General features: G+C 40.0%; 1 protein-coding gene across 1 annotated transcript; it reads right to left on the minus strand.

Annotated features, from left to right (window-relative positions):
* Nucleotides 1-364: 364 nt before the first annotated feature.
* Nucleotides 365-18,676, minus strand: LOC133415705 (synaptotagmin-5). Its single transcript, XM_061701993.1, has 5 exons — nucleotides 18,525-18,676; nucleotides 11,702-12,609; nucleotides 6,689-6,860; nucleotides 4,289-4,455; nucleotides 365-2,597 (listed from the first exon to the last, which is right to left on the minus strand). Exons 1-5 carry the CDS (start codon nucleotides 18,544-18,546, stop codon nucleotides 2,442-2,444), a joined length of 1,425 nt encoding a protein of 474 aa, XP_061557977.1. The 5' UTR covers nucleotides 18,547-18,676; the 3' UTR covers nucleotides 365-2,441.
* Nucleotides 18,677-20,598: the final 1,922 nt, after the last annotated feature.

Here is a 20,598-nt window from a genome sequence, read left to right on the forward strand (position 1 = left end):
ATCTGCAATATAGCAGGACTGTGAAGCAAGAACCGTTATATAGCGGTGGATTACTATATCTGTATTCCGTGATGATAAATTGCAGGGGCTCATCATTCCAGGGTTGGGACTGATTATTTCCATGACATGTGCATCCCGCGACTCACATAGTCTCATGTGTAAAATTATCTATGATGGCTCTTTTTTTTTTTTTTTTGTTTTTTAGCGCTGGCGTGACCATATCATTCATTCATTCATCTTCCATATGGCTTCCATAAAATGTATTGACACCAATTTGCTAAAAAAAAATCAATTATTCCCTTTAAGTCTTTCTGTGTGATGACAACAGACGAGATGATTGTACAAACTAATGAAGTGCCTTATGCTGGTTTTTATTAACATGGCATATTATACAACACATGAAAATGTCACTACTTCACGTGCTGGCTGATGTGTTATGACATCATACCGCCCAAGACCAGAGATTACATCACAGCTGTATTCTATTTTTAAATACAGTGAACAATTTGAAATCAAAACATGACAGAAATAATATGGGGATGATGAAAATAATTTGGACAGAAGGAGACATGTTCATTTTCAGTTCTGTAGAAAAATGTAGATAATTAATTGCGCGTGGGTAGTACAAAAATGACAGATTTTGAGGAAACATTGGCATATTGTAGGGTAAAAGTAACACATTTTGAGGCCAAAAATGACTTACCGTAATTTCTCGTTTATAATGTGCATTTTTTCCCCAAGAAATTGTCAAAAGTCAATAGTGCGTATTATACATAGGTATAGGAGCAAATGGGAAAAAAACTTTCACAGTTTATAAATGTATCCCGCCATCTAGTGGTTATGAAAAAGCTGTACACTTTCATTCCAAAATACCAACGCCACCTAGTGGTTATAAAAAAAAGTGTAGCCTACACTTTCATTCCACTATGACGGGTACGTATGAGTGCATCTATGTACAGTTGTGTTCATAAGTTTACATAGCCTGGCAGAATTTGTGAAATATTGTTTTTTTTGTTTTGTTTTTTGTTTTTTAATATGACTGAAAATTTATGGTTATGTTTTGTTTAGTGATAATGCTTTTCTGAAATGCTTGACTGTTTAATTTGAATCCCATTAAAGTAAAATAAAATTTGTTTCGCCCTGTCCTTCATGTCCTGGTCCTTACAAATTCTGCCTGGGTAATCAAACATATGAGCACAACTGTGTGTTTTGCAATTTACTAAATAGAAATAGGGCTGTGAATTTCAAAATAAGAGCAAGTAAATTAGAAAAAGGATTACGTGTTCAAATAAAGTACCTAACTTCAGAATAATTCTTTGAAAAAAAGACTAAAAATACAGATAATACTTAATGTTTTGATCATATGAGTAAAAGCAAAATCGTGCATTGTAAAAATGCATTATACATAGCAAGAAGGGATTTCCAGAATTTTGAGGTCAACTTTGGGGGTGTTGCAAAATGTATATCTTTAACTGGTTCTTCTTAAGAACAAAAGCACATGTAGTACATATTTTAGATATAAACCCAAAATATCGCTTAGCGTAGTTTCTCAAAATACATAAAACCCACGGGCGATTCTCACTTTACCTTATATTCATTCCATTCAAATAATAAATATGGCATTTTAAAATAGAAGTGTAAACCGTTTTGGAAAAATATCATAGAAAACTTTTCATTGGGTTAAGGCTAAATTTTGTTTTTTTTCTGGGTGAATTATATTTAAAGTACATGTTACAGTATAAATACAAAAATGTAAATATATTGTAAATTTGAATTTTACTCATACTTGTTTAAAATAACTTTATTAACTTTAACTTTATTTCATTTTTTTATTTATTTAAATTTTTCAGTTTTGCTTTTTCTGTGTTGTAATGAAGAAACCTCTATTTTAGCAACAACTCGCAAAAGATGGCTTGTTTGGTGTGAAAATACGCCTCCAAAAGTACCTCACTGCTACATATACCAATCTAATAATGCTAAAAGTATCACATAAGCACCAGCTATTTGTTCTGAAAGCTAATCAACTTGCAACCAGCCTTTAGCATCATAGTGTAACAACTTAGCATTGCAGTTTTATTATTTTGCAATGCATTTCTTATCTTACATTCTTTGCATAATTACATCTTGTGGGGAAAAAAAACAACAATATACCCCCCAACTGTAAAACACCCTAAAATCACGAATAGTGCCATACAGAATGTAAGATGTACGTGTATGAAAGAAACAATACAATCTCAAAAAATAAAAATAAAAATTACAAACACAAAAACAACAACATTAGCCAGGTAAGCTAAAAAGGATAATTACATGCTTCTGGGTGTAATGCTAGTATAGGCCTATTGCTTTTTGTTTTTGAATGATTTGTAGTAGACAATAGTATACATGGACACTTTACAATTAAATAAACACAACGAAAACAAAGCATTAAAATTCTTTGTCAATCACTCGTACTGCACATCTGCTTGGATGGCGTGCCAACGGGCAGTCTCCACTGGGCCCCGGGTGCACATTTCCTTCCAGTGTCCTAGCCCCGCCTCCGAAACATGGCCACCAATCAGCACGCGACCCAAAATGCTGCTCTTGGTGTAGAGACGACCCTTTGGAAGGACGAAAAGTATATTGGGCTGTATCTTATTATAATTTCAATTAATTACACAGTATACTGTAGGATCGGATCTCAATTGGAGTGAATTGTATCATAATTGGAGTGTATTGCAATGTCATTTCAATGAATAATGTTGTATCATAACTGGAGTGTATCGCATTGTTATTTGAATAAATAATATTTTGCAATCGGAGTGAATCATGTTGTAATTGGAGTGTATTGCATAATAATTTGAATTAATCATATATCACAATAAGAGTACATTGTATTGTAATGAGAGTTGATCATATGTGAATCATTTCGCATCAATTGCATCATAATTCGAGTAAATCACATTGTAGTTGGAGTGAAGACTAATGGTAAGTGCAGTAAAGTGTATAGCATTGTAATGTAATGTATAGAATTTAATTGTTTCCGATTGTTAATTGCAGTGAATTATATCACATCATAATTGGAGTGCATCCTATTCCATAGTAATTGGAGAAACACATAATATCATAATTGGAGTTACTCATAATGTGATTAGACCGGATCCTCTCATGTTGCAATAGGTGTGAACTGTATTGTATCCCAATTGGCATGAATCCTATCGCATTATAATTGGAGGGAATTGTATTGTATTGAATGGTAACTGTCGCGAATGCCGTTGTATTTGAAGTGTGTTGTATCATATCCTAATTTGACGGAATCGTCGAGTGATTGGAGTGTGTTGTAACATATTGTATAACATACCAAATTAAAATCATCGTCGTTGGAGTTAATAATATCGGAAATTGTTTGAACAGTTTCACATTGGAATTTGAGTGACCCACATCAAAATTGGATCAAAACACATTTTAATGGAAGTGAATTGTGTCATAACGGAGTGAATTTATTCTACTTGTAGTGAATGCCATTTGAACTGGTGTGAATCATATTGTAACTGAAGTGAATCATTTTGCATTGTCATTGGCATGAATTACATCATAATTGGAGTGAATCACGTCGTAACTGAAGTGAATTTATGGCATTATAATTGGAGTGAATCGCATCACATGTACCGGTAATCGTAATTGGAGTGAATTTTATCACATCATAATTGTAGTGTATTGATTTGCATTAACCATACTGTGCTGTAATTGGGTTGAGTCTTATCATATTATTATTCGTATTGTCATTGGAGTGAATCATTTGTATTTGGAATTGGAAAGACAGGTATTGTTACTGGAGAGAAATGTATCATAATTGGAGTAAATTATAATGAATTGCATTGTAATTGAAGTGAACTGCCTCCCATCGTACTGTAAATGGTATAAATGTTATCGCTTCATAAGTGGAGTGATACCGTATGTATCGTAATTACAATTAATCTGATCATAATCTGAGTGATTTGTACTGCATTGTAACTGGAGTGAATTTTATTTATTACTGTCATAAATGGAATAAATCGTATTGTTATTGGAGTAAATTGTATCGCATGATAATCACATTGAATCATATCTTAAATGGAGTGAATCGTATCCTAACTGGAGTGAATCACATGGTAATACGAGTGAATCACATTACATTTGCACTGAATTGTATTGTATCGTAATTGGAGTGAATCATATTGGAATTGGAGTGAACTGTATTCCATCATAATTGGAGTGAATCACATTGTAATTAGAAGGAATCGAAGGAATTAGTTAATTTTTTTTCTGGTACCTGCATGACAATGAACTCGAGGAGCAACGGTAGCTGAGCGACGTCCCCGGGCGGCAAGTCGAATAAGAAAGGAACGTTCCAAACAGGACTCGAACCGCCGGCTCCTTTGGTCGCCTTGGTACTGATCACGTTTCCATCGTGATGCAAGTTGATTACGACGTAGTGGTCTGAGGAGGAAAACATGGTCCCAGTATTTAGCATCAGCATTGTCAGTAAATCCAAGTCCAAAGTAAATGCGGCTTTTTTAATTCACTCAAGCGTTCTAATTGGATTGCATAATAATTCAAAAGCAATGTATCATTTCTGGCGGTGACACATTCCTGGAAGCGTGGGGATCTCGCTGGGGGGAACAATGTGGAATGAATTTGTCTGAAAACGTCAACGTTGGTTTTGCTGTCTCCCTTCTTGCGCGCCAGTGAAGCGAGGCTGGAAATGAGATGCCAAGCAGACGTAAGAGGAAACTGCACGGCTTCCTAATTCAGTTATACAACAGGAGGACAAGTAGTTAGCTTTTTATTGTGTTTACATGCGCTGTCTTAGCACACATTCACTATTCATATGTTCACCGACAGTGATGGCTGTCAATCAGCATGCATCACATCAGAATTAGAATAAACGCTGGTTTTGTTGCAATTGGAGCGAAAAATAACATCTGGCAATTGGAACGAATCACACCTGTATTGTGATTGGAGTGAATCGTTTTGTAAATGGAGGGAATTGTATAGTTTTCCATTTTAATCAAAGTGTATCATATCATACTGTTATTGAAGTTGGTTATTTATTATTGATTAATTTACTTGGATCGTAATGCATTTGGAGTGAATCCTATCATATTGTAATAGAAGTCAAACATTGTAAATGGAGTGCATTGTATTGTTTCCCATCTTAATTGAAATTGATGAAATCATATTGTAATCGGAGTGAATCATAATGCATTATTGGAGTGAATTGTATTTGAATCATAATTGGAGTGAAGTGTATCCGAATGAGAGTGTATCATACAGAGTGACATAATCATTGCCGTGAATCGTATTGTAATTGGACTGAATTGTATTGTGTTTGCAAATGGAGTGAATAATATTGCATACGTAATTGGATTAATTGTATCGTATTGAAGCGAATCATATCGTATCACATCATAATAACAAATAATAATGAATAATAATAATACATAAATAATCAAAGTTAATTATATCACATCCTTATTGGAATGAATGGACTCGATGCATGTAGCACTTCCACTTTCAGTGTAAGGTGGCATGTTAACTTCCAGTTGGCAAATGCATGTAAATGCATAGTGACTTAGAGTATAGTATATGCATAGAGTGCTTGGGCAGCCATCTCCTCGATTTTGAAAAGTAAAAATGTTTGATACTGTTTCGACATTGACAAGTACTAGCACTGAGCTATTGAATATACTGTATACTGTACCTATTATACAACCACTACAATAGCTTAGCACACATTTAATGACTGAGGTTATTTTTCTGTCAGATGGTGTCCCAGTAGCTTGTAACATATTGACAGTGGAAACTGCCATGCCATCTGAACTTTCCACTTAAAAATGCTTAAGACGTTGGTGTGAATATGGTCTATTATATCGTATTAGAGTGAATCATATTGTATTGCATTGCAATTGTAATCGTAATATTATGGAAGTGAATCATATTATAATTGGAGCGAACTGTATTGTAATTTGAATGAATCGTGTTGTAATTGGAATGAATTTAATCGCTATTGGAGTGAATTTTGTCGTAACCGGAGTGAATCGCATTGTCATGGAAGTGAATCATTTTGTAATTGGAGTGAATTGGATCATAAGTACAGTCAATCATATTGTAAATGGAGTAAATTATATCGCAACACAATTGAAGTGAATCGTATCGTAATTGGAGAGGATCACCTTGTGACGAGTGAATCGTATCGTAATTAGAACGAATCGTGATGCATCAAAATGGGAACAAATCGTTATCACATCATAATTCGAGTGAACTGTATCCTACTGGAGTTAATATTTTACCACTTCATCATTTGACTGCATCATAGTGGCAGTAAATTGTATCACATCGTAAATTGGATTGAATCACATTATATTCCCGTTGGAGTGAATCATATTGTATTGTCGCTTAATTGGAGTGGATCTTATTGTATCTTGTGGGACAGCAAAAACAACATTTTAAGAATACATTAAGTATTCATTAGTTTCAAACGTGTATTCAGAAATTTGAGAAGGCCAAATTCTGTTCACCTCTTAAGGTCATAGGTCATAGGTTTGTCCTGAAATTTCACCCAAAACCCCAATATCGCAAACTTTCTAAACGTGTATTTCTTGGACCTTATGTTCAGTAAGCAGACATCAAAACTCGTATATCATCCACCTGTTATGATTGGTGATATTACCTGGAGCTCCGGGGATGCGCGTGAGATTGGCCAGCTGGTCGGCTTTACACACCATCACCTTGATGCGACGCCCCGGCGCCTGGTATTGGAGCAGCACAAAGAGCTGGCCCAACAATCGCGGGGCACACATGGAGCTCTTCCTGCGCGACCATGTGTCCTGAGAGCTCACACTCTGAGGGATAGGAACACAGGAACAGGATTTTATGATCAAAGTTATACTCCAAGTATAATGGTGTCAGAAGCACACACAGAGAATGGATGCCATTCACTTTATTTATGCCTTGTTGTTGTAACTTATGGCTTATCCCATCAGGGGTCATGACGCACCAAAACAGACCTGCGCCTTGTTTGCCATATGGTGACTCATGTTGTCGTGCAAAGCGTTCATAGATGTCAGGGTAATTGGCCAATATACGTGAAATTATATTATTGTCAATATGTATTAGCTTTAGCCACAATTGACTCTTTTGTGTCTTTTTCACCTGATTCCCCCCCATCAAAATCAATGTTTACAACACGGCCACTGTTAAGGCTGGAGTTATTTTGATAAAACAAGCTGTATTGGCACAATGACTTTAGCCACATTTGCCACGTTTATATTTTTATATGTATTTTATCATCAAACTTCACAATGGTCACAGCAGGTGCAGATTTTAATGGCATGGGATTTTGATGAAACAAACTGTATTAGTGGAGTAGCTTTAGCCAAAATTGACTCTTTGATGTTTTCTGATTTTTTTATTTTTTTATTTTTTTTCATCAAACTTGAGAAACTTTATTGCATGTCCACTGTTTAACAGCATACAAACAAGCTGTATTAACACATTAGCTTTAGTCATAATTGAATGATGTTTTTCACCTGATTTTTTTTCCATCAAACTTCAAATAATGTTTAAGCAGTCCTAGGCAGAGCAGGGCCATTTATCCCTCTTTTGGGATAGGGTTTGGACTTACTTTGATAAAGCCACCATTTAGTCAAAATTCATGCTGTATTTCCCCTTGGTTGTTTTCATCAAACTGCGACAAAGTTCACAGCAGGTTTTGGTTTGTACTAATTTTGATGGGGGGGGGGGGACTGTATTAGTGCATAGCTTTAGCAAGAACTTTCTTCCAAGTTTTTAAATGAGCTAGCACATTTCGATTGCAAGAACTTCACCTCAAGAACTAGGAACATTTTGGGGGACCATTGTCTGTTTGGACTGTGTGAATTATTGTTTAAATGTTGTTATTTTATCCAAGACTTTTTTTTGAAAGGTCCAGAATCATTTGGGGTAGGCTCTGGAGCTCTGAACGTATCTGACTAGACCATATTAGTTCCAGAAACTACAAGTACCAAGAGCCAAAAGTAATTTTCTTAAATCTTCCTACCTGGGTCCATTCGAGGTTTTATAAAGTTTTTATCTCTTTACGCTTGTGTGGGTTTTCTACGGAAACTTTGGCATCCTTACAAACATGCATGTTGACTTAATTGGAGACTCCAAATTGTCCATAGGTATGTATCAGAGTGTGAATGGTTGTTTGTCTACAGTATATATATGTGTGTGTTGTGTTTTTTCCAGGACTCACATGCTGCATCAAATTTACAGCGTGCATCCGAGTTGAAAAGATCGACTTTGGTCGTAAATTGAGTGTGTGGGTGCCTGGCGTCTACGTCACCGCCATTGCAACCCACGCAAAAATCCAAACGCATCAGTCTACTTGTATCGGGAGGGGAAAGCAATGGGCGGGACTGGCTTTCACAAAAATTAGACTTGGCTCGCCAATTGTCACAATCTCCTGAGTTATTCATGCCCTCACTGGCAGACTTCCAGCGTGGGCGCTGTGCCCTTTGCTGCTCATTTCGACCACGAAGAATAAGAGTGCAACACAAGAGTAACTATTGGCACAGGTGATTTGATTCTATACAGCGACATGGATGGAACATGATATGCTTGTGTGCATCAATCACTATAGCAAGGACAAAAATATCAGGACTTGTGGCTGTTGTGCGGCGATAACAGCTTCTGCGTGCCAAGGCTTGTTCTTCCACAACAAACTCAACCAAGCGTGCATCTATGGACCTTGATTTGTGCACTAAGAAGCATAAAATTGTCCCAAAATGTCTTCATTGAAGGTGGCACGGTGGCCGACTGGTTAGCATCTCTGCCTCACAGTTCTGAGGGTTCAAATCATGGCCCCGCCTGTGTGGAGTTTGCATGTTCTCCCCGTCCCTCCGTGGGTTTTCTCCGGGTACTCCGGTTTCCTCCCACTTCCCAAAAACATCCGTGGCAGGTTGATTGAAAACTCTAAATTGCCCGTAGTTGTGAATGGTGGTTTGTTTATGTGTTCCCTGTGATTGGCTGGCGACCAGTTCAGGATGACGCCTCTCGCCCGAAGATAGCTGGGATAGGCTCCAGCACGTCCGCGACCCGAGTGAGGATAAGCGGTACAGAAAATGGATGGATGGATGTCTTCATTGAGAGTCAGGCGCAATTGTGGTGAACTGCTACACATCCGTGTTGCATTTCTCATGACAGACATGACAGACAGACAAACATGAACCTGAAGATTTTGCGTTCCAGTTAATCACTGAACTAAATTTTGTTATATAACCGCTATTTATGAAGTGTTTCACATCCTTGTTGCATTTATTTTTGACATATTCAAAAATGTACTGTACTATATAAATCAATTGGCAATTGGCTGGCGACCAGTTCAGGGTGTCCTCTCCCCCGAAGATAGCCGGGATAGGCTCCAGCACGCCCGCAACCCGAGTGAGGAAAAGCGGTACGGAAAATGGATGGATGGATGGACTATATCAATCTTGAAGCTGTCTCTCTCCAGTTATCACTGAACTCATATTTAGCCCTACAATCAGTTTCTGAGAACTGCTTTGCATTTTTGTTGCATACTTTCGACAACTCAAATATGCATTATTGAAACTTGAAAATTTAACTTTCCTGTAATTCACTTGACTTATATTTAGTTGTGTGCGCACTGCTGCTGAGAACTACTTCACATCTGTATTGCATTTTCTGAGACTAACGCAAAAATTAACGGTATAAACTTTTTGCTTTCCTGTGAATGACTGAACTCATTTAATCTCAGAAATACAGTTTCTGAGCAATGCTTCATGTCTGTGTTGCATTTTTGTTGAAAAATCACGAACATTTATTGTTTTAACTTGACACTGTTGCTTTTCACTGAATTATTGAACTCATATTTAATTGCATTAGCACTGTTTGTGAGTATCTGTGCTGCATTTTTCGTGACGAACTCAAAGAGCCTACAAACTAAAATGTTTCATTGAAGATTTTTGTTTTGTTTCATTTGGTGGTGTAACCAGTTTCTGAAAAATTGCTTCATATCTGTGTTTCACTTTTCTCTTGAAGTATAAACTTGATGTTGATTTGCTGTGAAAAGGGCTTTAAGTTGACACCAGCCAACTAGCTAAATGCTGGTGGATTTCAGCAGTGGCTAGTAACATTGGCTCTCCCAGGAGCCACTTGGGGAGTTTTATGTGAACTATGGCATGCATCGTGCAGGCGACCTCGAGGCACTGTGGCTTTGATGATGATATTCTTTATTCAAAGGGAAATGTCATGCATTACACACTAGACTGCACAAATGAGCGTCAACGAGGCAGGTCATTAATCCATCCATCCATTTTCTACCGCTTATCCAAGGTCGGGTCGCGGGAGCAGTAGCTTTCATCACAAAATGAAACTCCCTTACCGTGTTTGAATACATAAACCAACAGTTAGTGAACACACATAATGTCTACTAGTACTAGGTAACAATTCTAACATCTAACATCAACAATAAAGTCAATAAATAAGTAAACTATTTACACAAAACCGTTCGGCATGCATTCTAGTGTCAACTTCGTCGACACTACAATATATTTAATTGTAGGTTTCTCAAACCACATCTGACGTAATAAACCACGCCTATAAAACTAATGGTCTGTTTGAAATTGAATTTGATATGGCGTGCCAGACTTTACTTTTTTAATTTGATGTAACATGTTGTAACGTGTGTGTGTTTGCAGTGATCAATAAAATCATGGCGATACAGAAACCCATACGATGACAAGTTTTTGTCCAAGACTTTTACCGTAAATAGCTGCTGGTACATGTGCACAAAGGATCTACTGGCTCACACCAAAATCCCCCCAAAATTAGACTACATTGCTATTGGCTACAAACTTTGAGAAACAAGGCGGGCTTCCGAATGCCTCTTTTAAAGCCAAAGAAAATGCAAAGTGGATGTTGAAAACCTGCAATTCCAGACAGAATGGATTGAGAAGTATTTATTTTGTCTGCCGAACACAACGAGTATTAAACTGGTGATGTGGATGGAAGAGACTTTTTGCCAAGCTGGAAATAGTAAACAACTGCACCCTTCCTGTCACTGATTGAGTTGACAACAAACTTAGCAGCTTGTCACTTCAAACTTAGCAGCTTGTCACTTCAGCTATTCAAAAAAAAAAAAAGACACAGACTGCTTGGACTTAGGCACAGCAGTTCTTGGCAAAGTGGAACTACTTGCAAAGGCTGTTGCAGGAAAAGCAGAATATATGTCTATTGCTGTGGGCAAATCAACTGCTTGTACAGACATGGCCCAGCTGAAGTGTAATGGCAAAATGAATTTATTTTTCTATCAGATTTAATTTTCTATTTTAAAAAAGCCTCACCATTGTCTGTGTGCTGGTTCCGAATAAGAAGTCTGATATCTATGGTGGGTCTTGTAACGTTAAACATTTATTTAGTCTTGTTTTAGTTGTGCACACAGGTCAAATACATTTAAAGGTGTTGTGAATCTAGTTCTTTAATGTAGCTATAATAATCCATCCATCCATTTTCTGTACCACTTATCCTCACTGGCTAGTAAAAATGCTGAGTGGCTAGTAACTCTGGGAAACCACTAGCCACAGTGGCTGGTGAGCAAAAAAAGTTAATGTTAAGCCCTGGCTCTAAATCACTCTATTGACACAAACATTTACTGTATAAACTGAAAAATGCTTGAAGATACCTTCTTGAGTTTGCTCTTGGTGGGGCTTAGTTGCATGGTGCAGGTTGCTGTCGTGTCTGACTCCCAGTCCAGGTGCTGGCAGGGAAGCTCCACCACACCCAGCGCCAGCTCCCGCAGGCCAGAGAAGCCGCGGTCATAGACTTCCAGTCTCAGTGTGCATGCCCGTAGCCTCTCCACAGAGCCCACTTGAAGCACCACACTCTGGCTCTGTACCTCCGGGCTGAAACTGCGGCGTCGGGAGGCCACCTGGTGTGGTACCGGGCACAGCGGAGGCAGGCTGGCTCGCACCATAATCCTATTACTGCGCCTTCTCCCAGACACCCCCAGGATGTTGACCACCAGGGTGCCACTTGAGGAGTAGTGCAGGGAGAAGTGCAGCAAGGGGGCTGGCTTGGCGGCGACAGAGGATGTGATGGAGCCGTACTGCGACGGAGAGAGCGCAGCCTGGCGGCTAAAACTTTCCCCACTCACAGTGCTTCGCCGGCCTTTTGCCCAGTGTGATTTAGGGACCAGCTTAGTAAGTGAGGGCAAGGACACACGGCAGTGGCTCGAATTCTTACGGGACGCCAAAGGAACAAGCGGTGGACTAAGGCAGCGAAGTGGAGACAAGGACCTAGAATCGAACGCGACATTGCTGAGGTCTTCCTCTAATGGGGATGAGCTGCTTTTAGAGGACTTGAAGTCCAGTACGTCACCATCCAGTTCTTCGTACTGTTGCCGGACGGACCGTGTGCACAGCGCTGGTGTCAACGTCATGGTCACACGCTCGCTGGGGTGAGGGCACGAAATGCCCACCTCCTTGTCATCTGAGGGCACACCCTTCTTTGGCCGGCAGCAGAAGATGAAGGCGAGCACCACACAGTAGCAGAAGATGGCCAGGAACACAGCCAGCAGGACCTGCAGATGAACTGGAGGCAACAAGTTGTTTCTGAGAACTGCTTCACATCTATTTTGCATTTTTCTATCCATCCATCCATCCATTTTCTGAGCCGTTTATCCTCACAAGGGTTGCGGGAGTGCTGGAGCCTATCCCAGCTATCTTCGGGCAGGAGGCGGGGTACACCCTGAACTGGTTGCCAGCCAATTGCAGGGCACATACAAACAAACAACCATCCGCACTCACATTCACACCTACGGGCAATTTAGAGTCTTCAATCAACCTAGCTGGCCTGCGATTGGCTGGCAACCAGTTCAGGGTGTACCCCGCCTCCTGCCCGATGACAGCTGGGATAGGCTCCAGCACGCCCGCGACCTTAGTGAGGAGAAGCGGCTCAGAAAATGGATGGATGGATGGATGGATGGAATCAACCTACCACGCATGTTTTTGGGATGTGGGAGGAAACCGGAGTACCCGGAGAAAACCCACGCAGGCACGGTGAGAACATGCAAACTCCACACAGGCGGGGCCGGGGATTGAACCCAGGTCCTCAGAACTGTGAGGCAGAAGCTCACCTGCCTGCATTTTTCTACTTAAACTCAAATGTTTACCGTATGAACTTGAATAGGTTGCTTTAATGCGAATCTCTCTTTTTCTGTGAACTGATTCACATCTGTGTTGCATCAGGTTTGAAGAATTCAAACATTTCATGTTTAAACAAAAAAAAAGTAAATATTTTAGCTTTGACTCACCAGACAATCACTATCGGCTGAAATATGCTTGAAGATTTTGCTTTCCTGTGAATGACTGAACTTTTGCAGGAAACTGCTCCACATATATGTTGCATTTTTCTCAACAAACACAAACATTCACCAAATTAACTGAAACATCCTTTAAGATTTTGCTTTCTTGGAAACAACTGAATTTACATTTCGTCATTATAAGTACTGTTTCATATCTGTGTTAATTTTTTTGACAAACTGAAACATTCACTGAAGCAACTGAAACATACTTCACGATTTTCCTCACCTGTTGATCACTGAAGTCATGTTCATTTGCAGAGCCACAGTTTCAGATTCACAAATACACATCTGTGCTGCATTTTTCTTGACAAACTCAAACATTTAAAGTATCAGTTTGAAGATGTTGCTTTCCCAAGGATCACTGAACTAATATTTAGTGGTATAAGCACTTTTCTCTGACAACTGCTTAACATCTCTGTTGCATTTGTTTTGACAAAAGCAAAAATGTACCGTATCAACCGAAACATACTTGGCGATTTCATTTTCCTGCGAATCGCGGAACTCATTTACACACTAAGAACTGCACTGTATCTGTGTTGCATTTCTCTCAACAAACTCAAACATCAAATTGAAAAATTAACAAAATAACTAATGGACCAATTTTGGGGTTACATGTAATCATGTTTGTTTTTTTTCTAATATGTAATAAAATGTTTTTTCCCTAAAATCAGGATAAGCGGTACAGAAAACGGATGGATATTATTATTATTATAGAGTTTTCATAGACTGGTGACAGCGAGGATCTAATCGGGTCAGAGACAAGACTGAAATACTGAAAAGGCCTAAATGAGTTTCAGTCATCTTAATGAGATCAATAAGGAAATATCCCTCATTTGTCACAATCGCTAACAACCGTATCACTGTCAGAGCCAGAGAGAGGCCATGTTAAATTTCCTGACTGCCCGACCACAAGTGTCCTCGTATGATATTATTATTATTATGAGATTTAATTTAGATTTCCAGTCGGCAAGCGACAACAATGTTGTAAACAATGGAGACCTGATTTTGTAGACCTCCTTTAAAGTGGCGCAAGAGAGTCAATTCCCTTTCATCCATAATTTTTCTGCCATTTTGCTGTGTCGCTGCTGTGTATTTATCTGATTGGCTTCTCATCGATCATGTGATGCATACGAAATCCATCCAAACATCTTCCAATGCCAAATTATCGCATTTGTCAAACAGGTTTGATCAAAGTTGCATAAGCAACAACAGTTGTGGTTTAGGGCTCCTCCTCAAGACTCTAAACCTCAAGCCTCTAGCCTCAAACCAGAAAAAAACTAAAGTTTTCTATGCCTTCTTGGTTTTATATGTGAAATTGTCTCCCATGCTATTTACAAAGATGTAAATGTATTGATGTTTCAAATTCTAGGCCAGTAATAGTAGTAAAGTAGTAGTCGTAGCCAGTAGTAGTAAAGACAATCAAGAGATAAGAGATGGCTGTCCAATGTAAATGTAATCTGAGAGTTAGGGTTAGGTTTAGGCAACAAGATTTATTTCACTTGTTCTGGAAAAAAAAAATAAACAGTGATTACGACTTTAATTTTACCACAGCTTTGTTGATAGAATGCATTGACAGAGCAAATGATGGTGGCCCACTGAACTACACTTGCATAATGGCAAAGAAAAAAGTGCATAACGGTAAAGACATAAAGAGGATCATAGCAACCATGTGAGTTGGAAACATTTACATGCTTTACTCTTCAAACTCTCCATATACAAGTGTATAAATGATCCTAACTACTCATTAAACCATTTCACTTGTCTATACATATCCAATGCAGCCCTATGGGGGGCACAAGCCAGTGCAAACTGTAGGCCGGTCCCAAGCCCAGATAAATGCAGAGGGTTGCGTCAGGAAGGGCATTGGAAATTCAGCTACTGTGGGTCGAGGTCAAAGAAGAAGAAGAGGTGGAAAGCGGGTTCTTCGGCAGAAAGAGAAGAGGAAAGCACAGAGCCCAGAACTGAATGTGGGGACTTTGAATGTTGGGACTATGACAGGAAAATCTCGGGAGTTGGTTGACATGATAATTAGGAGAAAGGTTGATATATTGTGTGTCCAGGAGACCAGGTGGAAAGGCAGTAAGGCTAGTTTATGGGCAGGGTTTAAATTATTTTACCATGGTGTAGATGGGAAGAGAAATTGAGTTAACCACTGGTTGAGCTAAGAATGTCTTGGAGGTGAAAAGAGTAGCAGATCAAGTGATGAGGCTGAAACTTGAAATTGAGGGTGTTATGTGTAATGTGATTAGTGGCTATGCCCCACAGGTAGGGTGTGACCTAGAGGTGAAAGAGAAATTCTGGAAGGAGCTAGACGATGTAGTTCTGAGCATCCCAGACAGAGAGAGAGTCGTGATTGGTGCAGATTGTAATGGACATGTTGGTGTAGGAAATAGGGGTGATGAAGTGATGGGTAAGTACGGCATCCAGGAAAGGAACTTGGAGTGGCAGATGGTGGTAGACTTTGCAAAAAGGATGCAAATGGCTACAGTGAAAACTTTTTTTCCAGAAGAGGCAGGAACATAGGGTGACCTACAAGAGCGGAGGTAGAAGCACGCAGGTGGATTACATCTTGTGCAGACGATGTAATCTGAAGGAGGTTACCTGACTGTAAGGTTGTGGTAGGGGAGAGTGTGGCTAGACAGCATAGGATGGTGGTGTGTAAGATGACTCTGGTGGTGGGGAGGAAGATTAGGAAGACAAAGGCAGAGAAGAGAAACCATGTGGTGGAAGCTGAGACAGGACGAGTGTTGTGCAGCTTTTTGGGAAGAGGTGAGACAGGCTCTCGGTGGACAGGAGGAGCTTCCAGAAGACTGGACCACTGCAGCCAAGGTGATCAGAGAAGCAGGCAGGAGAGTACTTGGTGTATCATCCGGCAGGAAAGGAGAGAAGGAGACTTGGTGGTGGAACCTCACGGTACAGGAAATCATACAAGGAAAAAGGTTAGCTAAGAAGAAGTGGGACACTGAGAGGACCGAGGAGAGGTGAAAGGAATACATTGAGATACGACACAGGGCAAAGGTAGAGGTGGCAAAGGCAAAACAAGAGGCATATGATGACATGTATGGCAGGTTGGACACTGAAGAAGGAGAAAAGGATCTCTACAGGCTGGCCAGCAGGTTAGGGTGATTAAGGATAGAGATGGAAATATCAGAATCAGAATCATCTTTATTTGCCAAGTATGTCCAAAACACACAAGGAATTTGTCTATGTTGACTGGTGCCAGCAGTGGGCTAGCTAGATGGAAAGAATACTTTGAGGAGTTGATGAATGAAGAAAATGAGAGAGAAGGAAGAAAGAAGAGGCAAGTGTGGTGGACCAGGAAGTGGCAATGATTAGTAAGGGGGAAGTTAGAAAGGCATTAAAGAGAATGGAAAAATGGAAAGACAGTTGTCCTGATGACATTCCTGTGGAGTTATGGAAGCATCTAGGAGAGGTGGCTGTGGAGTTTTTGACCAGCGAGTGCAATGGTGAGTGTGGACAAGGAAGTGAAGAAACGGGTCCAAGCAGGTTGGAACGGGTGGAGGAAGGTGTCAGCTGTGTTATGTGACAGAAGAGTCTCTGCTCGGATGAAGGGCAAAGTTTATAAAACAGTGGTGAGGCCAGCCATGATGTACGGATTAGAGACAGTGGCACTGAAGAGACAACAGGAAGCAGAGCTGACAGGTGGCGAAAATGAAAATGTTGAGGTTTGCTCTCGGAGTGACCAGGTTGGATAAAATTAGAAATGAGCTCATCAGAGGGACAGCCAAGGTTCGATGTTTTGGAGACAACGTTAGAGGGAGCAAACTTTGATGGTTTGGACACATCCATAGGAGAAATTGTGAGTATATTGGTAGAAGGATGATGAGGATGGAGCTGCCAGGCAAGAGAGCTAGAGGAAGACCGAAGAGAAGGTCGATGGATGTCATGAGGGAAGACATGAGGACAGTTGGTGTTCGAGAGGAGAATGCAGGAGATAGGCTGACATGGAAAAGGATGACGCGCTGTGGCGACCCCTAAAGGAACAAGCCGAAAGGAAAAGAAGACTTGTCTATATACATCCATTATGATGGTAAAGACATCCAGTAAGGGAACTGGACATAACCTTTCAGAGGTAAATAAATAAATAAGTAAATAAATAACGTAGATAGATGGATGGATGGATGGATGGATGGATGGATGGATGGATGGATAGATAAATATATAGATGGGCTGTAATATTATGTATGGATAGCACACGCTTTGTCGTTCATTTAAAAAAAAAGTTAACCTCATTAGAATCGGTTGAGAAATAAGCAAGTTACGACTTAATTTCAATGTCCATGCATTGCCTTTGATGGGAGCGTCGACCTCCCCAACATGGCCACCACGGAGGCACGTCAGGTAACCGGACTGCTAAAGCGCTGCTGGCGTAGCTCGTTTTCATATCTATGCTTTCAGATCCCAGATAAATCTCGTCTTGGGTGTTACAACATAATGACGCTCCCTGCGGTGGCATTAACGGCAAAGATAGCTTGAGAGACATAGATGGACCATTTGTAAAAAAAATAAAAAACAGGAATTCTGAACGCTACGATGCATTTGTATTAGTTTTCATGGAAAATGGAATATTAAGCAATCGGAGACAACTCCTATACTGTAAATCCAAAATGTAATTAGTATCTTCAGAAAACACGTGGGAAATCATTAAGTGCAAGAGTTTGGCATTAAAATGTGAAAAATATTACTTTAGAATAAATGCTTTCTTTGAAACCAATATTACCTTTTGAATGGTAATAAACTGCCAATAATTCAAATACTTATATCAGTAAAATTAATTGATTTTCAAAATTGATCAAATTATACAAAAATGACCCATATACACAAAAAATACTTTCCCCCACTGGACACTAACAAAGAACAACGACAAAAGCCCTTGATTTGTTATGCTGCAATGATATTGGCTCTGGTCCTAAATCATGACTCAGTAATTCAGCATGCGGTGAGTGTTTAAAGGTCTTTCCTCATCAAAGAGGCCACATGAAGTTCAGATGTTGTTCTAACAGGAATTGAAAAAAATAGTAATAAAATAAATAAATAAATAAAAAACTAAATCCTGCAGCTCCAAAGTTCTCGTTTAAGGATGAAATATGGTTAAAAATAAGCAGAAAATGATTATTCTTACCTGGCAGGATGAAGTGCGACATGGTTGCTTCGGCCACTGCAGCGTGTAGAGTCAATGTGAGCCCACCATCATCAGCAAGTCGTCATGATGCCCACTTACACACACACACACACACACACACACGCACACACACACACACACACACAAACACACACAGACACACTAGTGCCCTGCGGTGAGGTTCATCATTGTTGAGGCACTGACTTAATCACGTGAAGTTTGGAGCTCAATGAAGCTCAACTCAACACTGCCACATGCTGGTTGTGGCACCGTACATACCAGACTCCACTGTGCACTTTTAGTGGCTTTTTTGGTCGATAAGAAAGACTAAATGTCACACACTTTCATTAAATATATTAGACAGTTTGTTAAACGTCAGTAAGTGCAGTGCATGTGTGATAAAACGTATATTATTGGCGATGTAATGAGGAAACACCAATGTCTCTTGTGTGAAGCCACGGACCAATCATAGCCTGCCTGAATGGATGTGTGCGTGGTCTCTTGAAGCATCATTGGAGCGGTGACTCAACGTGACTCGTAACTGTGCTTCCTATGCATTTGAACAGGAAATATGAAAATTCAGCTATTTTAATGATGAAATCATTGAAATTATTGGATTGAAAAAAGAAGATCAATGTAAAGCACGGACCATAGAGCTATAATGTAACAATTTAATGTAATCATAAGTTGTTGTTTTTTTACAATTCACATGCAGTGAAAAGGAAAGACCACCAGGGGGCAGTGCGGCTCTGCCTCACTTGGCTACCCTGACCCCACGTCACTGACACACACGCACAGGCACACATACTGGCTGAATGAGCTTGGATTTATTCCACCGATGCACTGCAGCCCTGACTGACTGCTCAGCATCCTCACTTCCTGTTTGCCTCATCTTTTTTTTTTTTTTAAATCCCATTAATTTAGAGTGCAGTGGTTATACACCTGATGAAGTGGACTCTGAGTATCTACACAGGGATAAAGTCCCTCCTATCATGAATTAATATAGCTAATTGAGCTTTTTATTTGAGTTGTGATGCTAATTGTTTAGCCATAGGAAATTGCTGCTGCATGTTTTTAGTAGTGCACGAACATCTGCAATTTTATTTTATATTATTTTAGTTTTTATTACTATCGGTGCACATGCACTTTTTTTTGTAAGGGATCTCCTTAGGGGCGGCACGGTGGCCGACTGGTTAGAGGGTCAGCCTCACAGTTCTGAGGACCCGCGTTCAATCCCCGACCCCGCCTGTGTGGAGCTTGCATGTTCTCCCCGTGCCTGCGTGGGTTCTCTCCGGGCACTCCGGTTTCCTCCCACATCCCAAAAACATGCATGAATTGGAGACTCTAAATTGCCCGTAGGCATGACTGTGAGTGCGAATGGTTGTTTGTTCCTATGTGCCCTGCGATTGGCTGGCAACCAGTTAAGGGTGTACCCCGCCTCCTGCCCGATGACAGCTAGGATAGGCTCCAGCACCCCCGCGACCCTCGTGAGGAGAAGCGGCTCAGAAAATGAATGAATGAATGGATGAATGGATCTCATTAGGTTTTATGTACTGTACCTAATGAGCGGCCGGGGAGTGCAGAATGAGACGGTCTACAGCGCCATCTGCTGAGACATATGAAGTACAGTCCTAAATAAAGCAGGGGTGGGCAAACAGTTGTGCTCAAGGGCCACATTCGTATTTTAAAACGGACTGATGGTAATGGGCCAGGATATTTGTAGAGGAGTTAAAAAAAAAAATTGTTCAAATGTATATGTAACGTTTAATTTAATAGTAGAATAATGACCATTCTCAGTTTTCATTGTATTATTTATAGATAATGTAGTTATAACAAATGGACCAATATGTAATAAGATTTTAAAAAACAAATGTAAAACGTATAAGTAAAATATTAATTCATCCATCCATTTTCAACAACGCTTATCCTGGTTAGGGTCGCGGGGCGCTGGAGCCTATCCCAGCTGACTTCGGGCGAAAGGCGGACTACACCCTGAACTGGTCGCCAGTCAGTCGCAGGGCACATATAGACACGGACAACCATTCGCATCCACATTCACACCGTCACTGAGTGG

Source organism: Phycodurus eques, chromosome 2 (genome assembly GCF_024500275.1).
Source record: "Phycodurus eques isolate BA_2022a chromosome 2, UOR_Pequ_1.1, whole genome shotgun sequence".
In the NCBI taxonomy this organism is placed as follows: Eukaryota; Metazoa; Chordata; class Actinopteri; order Syngnathiformes; family Syngnathidae; genus Phycodurus; species Phycodurus eques.